At 40.8% G+C, this 10,745-nt stretch overlaps 1 protein-coding gene across 1 annotated transcript in view; it reads left to right on the top strand.

Annotated features, from left to right (window-relative positions):
* The window catches only part of FANCM (Fanconi anemia complementation group M), a 90,860-nt gene that overhangs the window by 64,380 nt on the left and 15,735 nt on the right, over window positions 1-10,745 (top strand). The window contains exon 14 of the mRNA XM_019556595.1: window positions 8,238-10,182. Coding sequence (XP_019412140.1) covers window positions 8,238-10,182 — 1,945 coding nt within the window. The remainder of the gene's footprint in view (window positions 1-8,237; window positions 10,183-10,745) is intronic.

The raw sequence follows: 10,745 nt of genomic DNA, 5'->3' as shown, positions 1-10,745 counted from the left end.
GTGGCATAATAACATGGCCCGGGACAGATTACGCCAGCACCATCGGCGAGGCTTGGGCTGCAGTGCAGGGGAGGAAAAGGAGCCGCAGACAGTGCCCCCCGTCATTGGGACGCACCTGAATGGGCAGCTTCCTGCTAATTCCAATTACCCATCGTTTATAAATAAGATCACGGCGAGAGTAGGCGGGTGGTCGGCCCATTACAGGGGGGTGGAGCCGCGTGTCCGGAGAGGCTCCAAAAGTGGCACCCTGTCACAAAGAGGAATGTCTTTCTGTACATTGTCACATATATTATTCACTTTCGTTACCTCTTTCCACACAATCCAGATATCTACACGCACCAGACATATCACAAACCCTTACACAAACGTTCTCCTTCTATTAAATATGAGTTCTAAAGTCAGGAGTCAAATACGCCTAAAATCATGAGACTAATATGTCAAATACACGTATGCTAAGCAATAAAAAGTTTAAAATAGATGGTTAATTCCAAGCACTAATAATGACTGATCAATTTATAAAAAGTAAATCATAACAAGATTAACTTTATCTTAATGATTAAATCTTTTCCTTCTATAAAAAGAGAAATAACAAAATAAACAGTCAAAACAATGATCGCCAATAACAAGATAGGCAATTAAAGCAATTATAGTCACTGCAATACTACACTAGTATGTTTGGAAAGTTGTACCCCTAATAAGTTATGGTGCTTTAATATTATCTTGATCAGTTTTGAGGAAGAGAGATCTAAAACAACTTGCATATCCCCTACATGCGTGTCTGTAGTGTTTTTAATAAGGAATAATGTAGCCATTCATAAAAAGAAACAACATAAGCATAGCACGGGTATCATGCAATGGATTACAAATTGTGTATACTCTTTTTTTTTTTTTTTTTTTTTAAGAACTTCCTTTATTTGAACTGTTATTTTGAAATGCTTCTGCTGCACTATTACACTTCAATAAGCATGTTTTCCTGTGAAACTTTGACAGATCGTTCTAGTTTTAAGTGTTGTTTTTAATTCAGGTGTCATTTTTCAGAGCAAATATACCCCCAGAAGAGACACTTACATTACCATATCTTCTTGCATACCACGTGCTCCCAAATCAGAAGTGCACCTTGTTTTAGGAAGATACAATGAAAAAAAAAAAAAGAACAAAAAAAGAACACAAAAAGATTTTTCTAGAGTTGAGGCTGAATCCTGACAATCTGTGCTGAGGCAGCCGCTCCAGTTTGAGGCAAAAGTTCAGCTAAAAGCTACTGCCGATTTGGCAGTGATTATGAAAGCATTGAAACTAAGTACAGTGCTCTGGATGGCACTCCACCACTCCAGGCTGGGAGAGGACGACAGGCCCTGGAAGCCATTGCAGGGTCCCTATGCTTCAATTCTGGTGCAGAAAATAGCTCCCTGTCTAAGACATGTACCCTAGTTTTGGAGGGCTGATTTCAGGGAAAAGATGTGTGAGTGTATTATTGAAGGAACATAAAAATATCAAAAGTACTTGCATTTCTCATTTATTTGTTAAAGGCATACCTGATGGACTTACTTTTCACATGCTTGCCTAAGCCACAATTGACATACACCACAAAAAGTTCTGCTTCATCTTCAAAAAATAAAGCAGCCAAAGGTCCATCCCTAGCCTAGCAGCATGGCTAGGGCTTTGTCTGTAGCCACTGGTGCACAACAACTTGGGATTATGGTTGATCACAGGATGAACATGAGCTGTCGGTGCAACGCTGTAGTCAACAGAGTTAATAGCATACTGGGATGTGTTAGCTGATGTGTCCTGTGCAGGGCTAAAGACATGATACTTCCTCTCTGATTGGCACTGGGGAGACCCCAGCTGGAGTACTGTGGCCCATTCTGGGTGCAGCACTTCAAAAAAGACATGGAGAAGGTTGGATGTAAGGAAGAACTTCTTTACGGTAAGGGTGACCAGAATCTGGAATAGACTTCCCAAGGAGGCAGTGCAATCCCCAGCCTTGGAAGTCTTCAAGAGAAGACTGGGATCATTTGATCTTGGCAGTATTGCTGCTCAAAGCAGGGGGGTTGGACTTGGTGATCTTTTGAGGTCCCTTCCAGCCTTTCATTTCTATGATTCTACAAGGGAGCAACACATCGAGCTAGCATCGTGTTCATCTGCCTTTGACTCCACAGCCTGAATAACCACATACTTGTTACAGCTGGGAAAACTGGGCAGGACCTTTGACTTGATGCTGGAATGAAGCTTGCACTTGCATCTTTACATGTGTAGCAAGATACATTACTGTTCTGGCAGTGTGCCTCTGTACTTAATCAGACTTGAAATTAAAATACAAATAGAGAGCCACATGCTCTGTTTGTTCCTAAAAGATAAGGAGTAAGTTGAGTATTCAAGGATGAAGGTAAGCTGAGAAGTTGATTTCCATAGGTTAACATTTACAACTAGCATCTTCTTATTTATAATCAAATGTCAAAGTGAGTGAGAATTTGTAAGAGGTGTGTCAGTGCAAGATTTTGTTGGACATTATACTGTATTTTTTTACAGTGTAGCGCCAACGTAAACAATACTAATTTGCATTTTTCTAGGTCATCAGAATCTGTTGCTAAGCTGCCAGTTTCCTGAACAACAGTGTTAATCAATGGGGAAGAATAGGGACATTGTAGTTGTATTTCTTGTTAGGAAAATGTATTGATGGTGAGCTGACAATAGGCTTTTAGAGGTAGATTAATCTTCTCTACTTCAGCTTGGAACAATAAAACTCTTGAGCCCTTCTAGAGTGTGGGCTCTCAAGTTGGGGTCATGAATTTATTTCCAAATTGGAGAGGACTCTAAAGGTCATTCTAATATACAGAACTCTTCAAAACAGCTTTTGCCACATGTCTGGGAAGTCACTGCCTTAAGGCTTCCTTACCAACTCTGATTGACTCTGTAAGCACAGCAGATAGAGGGGGATTACAGAATGATACTGTAAGACCCCTTCCTTAAGTGTACTTCTAAGAAAGGAACAGTTGTTCATGATTACCTGTCTTGGAGGGATCATGCATGCTTAAAGATTCATACTCTTAAAATCCCCTTGTGAGGCCCTGTTTTGCCAGTATTACTGTGTAAAATCAGGGATACGTCAGGTATTTGCAAAAGTGGATCTTGCTTTGGCAAAGCTAACTTGACTGTTGAGCACACCCTAAACAAAAGAAGGACTAATAGAAATAATGCTATAGATGAACTGAACATGGATAGAGTAACCTTGGCTCTCACAGTTTTCTAGTTGTGGCATTCCCTATCTTGCAAGAATTGATATTTTATTGTGAAATTAAATGCAAAAAAATAGCTGTGAACCAAAAAATCTGGAGGCAATTAGCTTGACTGCAGTAATATTTAAAATTTTATTTGAACCAGCAAATATGCTTTGGCTTGCTGTTAATCTCCTAGCTAACATCCTGACATTGTATCAGGATACAGTCATATAATCACATGCCTAAATGTTTGCAAGATCCAGGCCTTGAAATACAAGCAGAGGGCACTGGTCTAAATGTTCACCTGGAGGCTTTTATTATACAAGCTCAGAGTGAAAATGTCAAATAAGGACTTTACTGTAGAAAAGATGAACGGTTTTAAAACCCGATTGAAGCGCTAAACCTCAGTGGGGACTCCTCTGCTAAGATTCATGTTTTTTGTACACTTTATGATTAGGTGCACGTCAGATGGTAGGAAAATAAGGGTTTCTACAATTGTTGATTTTAAAAACATTAAGGAATTTTATTGTAATAACCCGAGAATTCTCCTCAATTTAAATGTTTACATTCTAACAAGGTGAGCATGGATTCATAGATTGTAAGGCCAGAAGGGACCTCGGAAGATCATCAGGTCTGGCCCCCTGCACCAAGCAGGAAAGACAACTGGGGCCAGGTGACCCAAGCGAGGTGACTGTCCAGTCTGCTCTTGAAGATATACAGGGTAGGCGATTGCACTACCTCTGGAGGGAGCTTATTACATAGTCTGGACATCCTAGTGGTGAAGAAGTTTTTCCTAATGTTGAGCCTGAAACAGTCTTCTGGGAGTTTGTGGCCATTAGTCCTGGTTATCCCCAAGGGTACCCTGGTGAACTGTTGTTCACCGAGCCCTTGATGTACACCCCGATGTAGTGATAAGCTGCTATCAAGTCCCCCCTCAGCCTTCTCTTTTTTATGTTGAAGAGTCCCAGGTCCCTCAGCCTTTCCTTGTATGGCTTGCTGTGCAAGTCTCTGATCATACAGGTGGCTCTTCTCTGAACTCTCTTGAGCTTTACCACGTCTTTGTTGAAGTGCAGTGCCCAGAACTAGATGCAGTACTCCAACTGTGGTCTTACCGATGCCAAGTAAAGCGGAAGAATCACTTCCCTAGTTTTGCTAGAGATGCGTTGATTGATGCATACCAGGGTAGTATTAACCCTGCTGGGTACAGTGTTGCACTCCCGGCTCATGTTCATACTGTGGTCTGTTATTACCCCCAGGTCCTGTTCATTTGTGGTGCTGGTCAGCTTGCCTGTAGGTGTGTAGGGGTTTTTTGTCCATGGCTGGAGCACTTTACATTTTTCGACATTGAACTTCATTTGATTCCGATCCACCCAAATTGCCAGCCTGTCTAGGTCGGCCTGTATCTGCAGCCTATCTTCAAGCGTGACCACATTCCCCCATAACTTGGTGATGTCCATGAACTTGGCCAGTGTGCTCTTCACCCCTGCATCCAGATCACTGATAAAGATGCTGAAAAGTACTGGACTAAGCAGTGACCTCATCAGGACACCGGCCTATAGTTTCCCGGGTCCTCCTTCCTCCCTTTTTTGAAGATGGAAGTTGGTTCTCTTGCATAATGTCAGTTGAGTGATGGCAATTTTTCTGGGTAGAAATGAAAGTTCATGTTACAGGGGAGTCCATAGACTCCTCTGTGAAATCCTGTGAAATGTGAACTTTCATTTCTACCCAGGAGAACTTTGACGATCTTTTCTCCAATGCCTGATGAAGGGTGTTTGTGCCAAAAGCTTGCAATTAAAGAAATATTTTTGCAAAAATCTTGTTGGTCTAATAAAAGAGAGAGTCTCTACTACAAATCCTGATTTCCTTTCCCTTTAGACCTGAATACCTGGCATTTTATCTGGCATTTTTGGACATCCTTAACATACTGGTGACACAACATGAAGCAGTACATCTGTTTATTTCTAATATTTGAGCTGGCTACTATTGTAGCTTATGACCTGCTCTTGAATACATGTGACTTGTAGTACTTGTGTAGGTTAGAAATGAAGATGATTAGGTTTGTATCATTTGTAGCCATATAAAAGAGCACTAAAGTTTAGGAAAGATGGAAAGGATTTGGCATCCAGCAATACCTTTGCTATTCATGTTCTGTTTAAAATATTATCTCATGGTCTCCTGGGCTTCCCCCATCTGTTTGTGTCCATCACTTGCCTCTTGTCTTGGACTTCAACATCTTTGGAGTTGGGACCCTTTTTGTTTGTACAGTATGTAGCACAAGAACCTACTGGTTCCATGATTAGTGCTTCTGGGTTGTACAGGACTGCAAATAATGAATGAATTACTTTTAATACAGCACCATTTTTATCATACCTGAATAGTTCTAAAATATATTATTTCAGCAGTGATGAAAGCAATAGCACTATTTTGTGAAGAATACTTGGAAATTTTCTGCTGCTCTTTTAGGTCTACCTTACAGAGAGAAAATCATTGCAGGCACCAGTTCGGGCATTCAAGCAAGCAAGCTATAAAATGATCTTTCCACTGAAATAATTCAAACTCATGAAAATCTTTTAATAAAACCTTTCACACATTAATTGTGATCTTCAGTTCAACGACCACATTTATTACACTAGTAATCATAGCTGGCTAGTTTATTACACTAGTAATCATAACATGAGATTATATTTTACTAGTACATCTTCTTTTCTTGAGAGATCTTTTCTTGTATGCTTTTTTATTAAACAGATACTAGCACAAAAATATTAGAAAATACAATTTTTCACATCAAAAAGGTACCCAGCTGATATACGCGCAGGCTACATCTGGCATGCGGGTGGGATCTGACACCCCAGTCCTAGATTTGTATACTCTGAAGCCAGAAGGAATGATTGTGATCATAATCTGCCAACTTACATGCAATAGCTGTAGGACTTCCTTGAAGCCATTCCTGTTTTAACTAGGGCACATGTTTTGGAAGACTATCTAATGACCCTTGGTCAGTTGTTCCAATGGCTAAATGCCCTTATGTTCAAAATTCATCTTATTTCTAGTCCAGAACATGAGTATTTTCATCTTCCAGGCATTGTTATAACTTTGTCTACTAGACACATTTTAATTCCCCAAATAGGTACTTAGAAATTGATCAAGTCATCCCTTCACTTTTTTTTTGTGAGGCAAAAAAGATTGAGCTCTGCCTTTCTCACTGTAGGGAACGTTTTCCAGGCCTATAATATTTTTCCATGGGCCAGATCCAGCTGGTGGGCTGTATATTTGACACCCTTTTGTTAGGGCATCTACTAAACTAACTCTAGCTTCCTAGTGTAGAGTCTCCCCCATCTTCAATATAGAGCCTGGATTTTTTCATAGAGAAGTCAGGCTGGAAGGGACTTCCAGAGGTCTTCTAGTCCAACCCCATGTCTGAGGCAGGATCATCCCTATGTAAGCTATCCTATACAAACCCATAATCTAAATTCTCAGTAAAACTACTATCAACCCTTTTGTTCTGTACATACATGACTTTATAATTCAGCCATGTTAAAATACATGTTTGTGATCGTGCCCAGCTTACCAAGTGGTCCAACTCCCTCTATATCCACGATCAATTCTCTTCTTTTGCAAGCCACTTAACTAGGTGGCCTTCACTTTTGCCTAATTTCTGGAACTGGAGTTATTCACTCAGGCATTCTGGAAAAGGGATGGTTGTGCTTTCTTTGAGCTCCTGGCTCTTCATTTTCTTCTCTGATCAGTGCACTTGCTTTGGATTAGATCAGTTCCAAGTTCTTGTTGCTAAAGGCTCCAGTCCTTTTCTCCTATTTTTGGGGACTGTATTTCTTCAAAGGAAGAAACTCTCAAATAGGAATTTATTCTGAGGTCATGTAATAATTCAGTCATCTTTTTTCCTTTCAGGGATCCTTCTCACAGGAGCTGTTTCCTTTTTAAAACTATGGCCAAGAATATGCTGCCATTTTACCAGAAAAAGGGTTTTATTCCCAACCATGCAGAAGAAGTGAATCTGCACTTAGTTAAAAATAGAGTAAGTCTGTGTGGAATGCTTGATAGTTGAGGATACATAAATATCTTATTTTCTCTCGTACAGTATGCACCCTTTTTCTAAAATCCAGCTGCTGGAAACTGCCAGGTGCATTATATGTGAGCAGTTCCTTCTGCGTACATTTTATTCTGGAGTTTTGACTTGAGAAAGTGTGCTGTTTGAGGAAAATAACATCACATGCTTGAATTGAAAACATCCTCCCATCTTTTAAAACTGGCTAGGGTCACTCTGAAATGATATTTGAGATGTGTCTGCTGGTGGATATGCAAAAGACGATGCATTTGGTGAACAAGTAAATAGTAACATCTCTCCTTCATGGTATCTGTGTAGATCACCATCATGAGATGTGCTTGAACAATTTTTTCCTCCTTAAACTGTTCTTCTCTCATGAGCATTGCTGGTACCAAGTGCGAGGAGATGTGTAGAAGGTTTCAGATGGGCATCGGCATTTTAATCACAGGTTTGGCTACTTAGAGCCCTTGTATTCCAGACTAGCCCTGAAGAGGGTGAGGACAGGGACTGAAATGGCTTTAAGACTGATGGAACAGTTGAGGGGAAAATGCCTATAAACCATTATTATGAAGAAAAGTCACCTGTTGGTGAAATTGAGAGTTCTCTGTTTAGTTGGTTGCTGATATAAAATCTGCTTAGGAAATGCAGATGATTATTCTTTGCAGATCCCGGTAACAACATTGTTTTTAATTTTGGTGGTGGTTTAAAAAAAAGAAAGAAAGAAACCCTAGGTCAGAATTTTCAACCAGGGGTTTTTTAAATACTGGTTTAGGAGCTGAACCTGAGGCAGCCTTTCCTCTTGAAAACTGGCTTTAAAATACAAACATTTTTCTGTCCCACTGTAAAAATATTTAAGGGTAGCAAAACCTTGGTCTCTGTATTGTGCAGCTTTATGGAAGTATCCATGTGAACTGGTTTGTTGTTACTTGATCTTAAAGCTCTGCTTTGTTTCTCATCAGGGGGACTGCAGCTATGAACTGGAACTCCAGCCTTACTTACAGATGGAAGATGTTATGTGCTCAGATGTTCAAAAGAGTAAAAGCCTTTCTACCAGCAACTCTATACGTGCTCAGAAGGCACATGCATCCAGAAAAAGCGTGGTGCATGCATCCAAAACAAAGCCTTTTCCACCTAGCATAACTGAGATGGATCCTGAATGCATTTCCCTGTTTAAAACCACCAATTGCAAGAGCACAAAAAGAACTTCAGTGTTTCACTTGGAAGAGTCTGCAGGAACAAATACCATTTTAGATTCCTTTACAATGGGAGAAGACCCTGGTGTTGAACATACTGATCAGAAAACTCTACCAAATGAGGAAATGGGAAAGGTGACACTTGACTTAAATGGATTTATTGCCTCAAATGATTTTGGTGAAAATATTACTAGCCGTGAAAGTGAGGGAATACTGGAACACAAATCTGAAGATAGAGCCTGTAATGTACTGGAGAGAAACTGTGTAGATTCTGGTTATGGTAGCATCACACATGACGAGTCATCTCTTTCACCTGACTTATTTTACCTACCTGAAGCAGAGTTGGATTCATGTTCACTCATGACTCCCTCCGAGGATCCTTCATGGATAAAGGCAATGCTAGCCAATGTACAAAGGCTTTTATCGCAGTCTCCTCCCCCTTTGAATACACTTGATGATTTTGAAAGATGGGAAGAAACTAGAGAAGATGAATTCTGTTGTTTTCAGAAAGGTATTTCTCACGCTCCCACAGAGAGAGTGCAAGACAAGACTGCAGAAGTCCAAAATTCATTTCTGTCCCCTGAGAGAGTCTCTGAATTAAAAACACCCCTTAAGTTACGTTCCTCCAGGAATAATTCTCCTTCAGAAAACAGCTGCTTTTCTGAGGCTTGTATTAATAAAACAATTGATAAGCTTAGTTGGGCTGACATCTTTGATGGTGACAAAGATGTGCACATACAAGTGCTGAAGGAAGATCTGACAAAGAGCCCTTCAGATGAACCTTTGCGTGAAGGGTATGAAGAGAACGCTGAGAATCAGAAAAATGTGCCCTCTGTCCATGAGGAGAGCATAAACTTGTTTGAAGATGAAGACATTTTTGAGGCACATTTTTCTCCCAACTTTCAGCTGTTAGAGGCATCAGAGTTGTGTGACCAAGTTACTAAGCCAGTTGCTGCACAAGGCTCTGAATGGCATATGCCAGATGAGTGCCATCTGGGTGGTGATACAAACCTTAGGGAATCACTGTCAAGTTGTAGAACTGAAAATTTGGAAGTGTCCAAAGATTTTTTAAGCAAACAGTTTCTGGACAATGAAGATCTGTATAACTATTCTCAGGAGTTATTCTCTGTTAACTTTGACCTAGGATTTTCTGTTCAAGAGTCTGAAGATGAACTTTTAGCGGAAGCAGACATGAATGCTAGTATTCAAAACCCAGATGAGGTCTCAGACAGTCACACAGACGTCAAACCTATTGAAGATGAAAATGAGTTATTAAATGGTAACTCGGGGCTTCTGTCTCTGCCAAAATCAAAGGATGAAAGCTGTGGTAGAACAAACTTTTCTGCACCACAAGATCAGGGCAGTGGTTCAGCCAAAATGACCAAAAACTGTGTCCCTGTGGCTTCATCTTTGAATTCAACACCTAAAAAGGCATTTGTATCATCTGACTCTTTAGTTTTGACATCATCTATCCCAACAGGTAGAAGAGTTGTGGGGGTGAGAGACCCCAAAAGAATACCTGCAAATGCTTTTTCTAGAGTTGGGCAGGAAATTCCACTAAAGCAGGGTACAAATAAAGTAAATATTAGATGTGTTAAACTCTTCCCAAATTCAGCCTTTGCTACACCAAATCTACCGGATCTCCCCTTTGGAAAGGCGAAGAACCCAGAGCCTATGAAACTGCCCATTTCTGGTGCATTTCCAGCAGAAGGTAAGTTTCATTGTAAAGTTCATTTAAAGATTGGTCGTCTTGAAGGGGAGAGAAGGAGAAGTTTAATACTCGGCTCGTCCAGCCCTTTCCAGTCCAGTCTTTCATCAGTGCTCAGTTATGTGGCGTCAGCCTCAATGGGAGGATCACAACCCCAAGGTTTCTACAGGTAGGTGAGTGGTGGTCTGAAAGGAGCCACAATACAGAAAAGACTGAGGAGCACCGCAGTTTTGTACATAGTCAAGCATCAGACTGTGTTTGTGGTAGAACAAACTTGTGGTGCTCGGGTCAGGTCCCAGATGACTGGAAGAAGCTAACGTGGTCCCCATCTTCAAAACAGGGAAGAGAGAGGACTCAGGCAACTATAGGCCTGTCAGTCTTACCTCTGTCCTTGGGAAGCTCTTTGAGAAGATCCTCAAGGAGCACATCTGTGATGGGCCGGCTTCAGGGATGATGCTCAAGGGCAATCAGCACAGTTTCATTAGGGGCAGGTCATGTCAGACCAACCTGATTGCCTTTTATGATCAGGTCACAAAGGCAATGGATGCAGGTGTCGCTGTGGACGT

This window comes from Crocodylus porosus, unplaced genomic scaffold (assembly GCF_001723895.1).
Source record: "Crocodylus porosus isolate Cpor-Errol unplaced genomic scaffold, CroPor_comp1, whole genome shotgun sequence".
NCBI lineage: Eukaryota > Metazoa > Chordata > Crocodylia > Crocodylidae > Crocodylus > Crocodylus porosus.
Note: the sequence above shows the minus strand (reverse complement) of the source record. Positions and strands in the feature narration are given on the sequence as shown.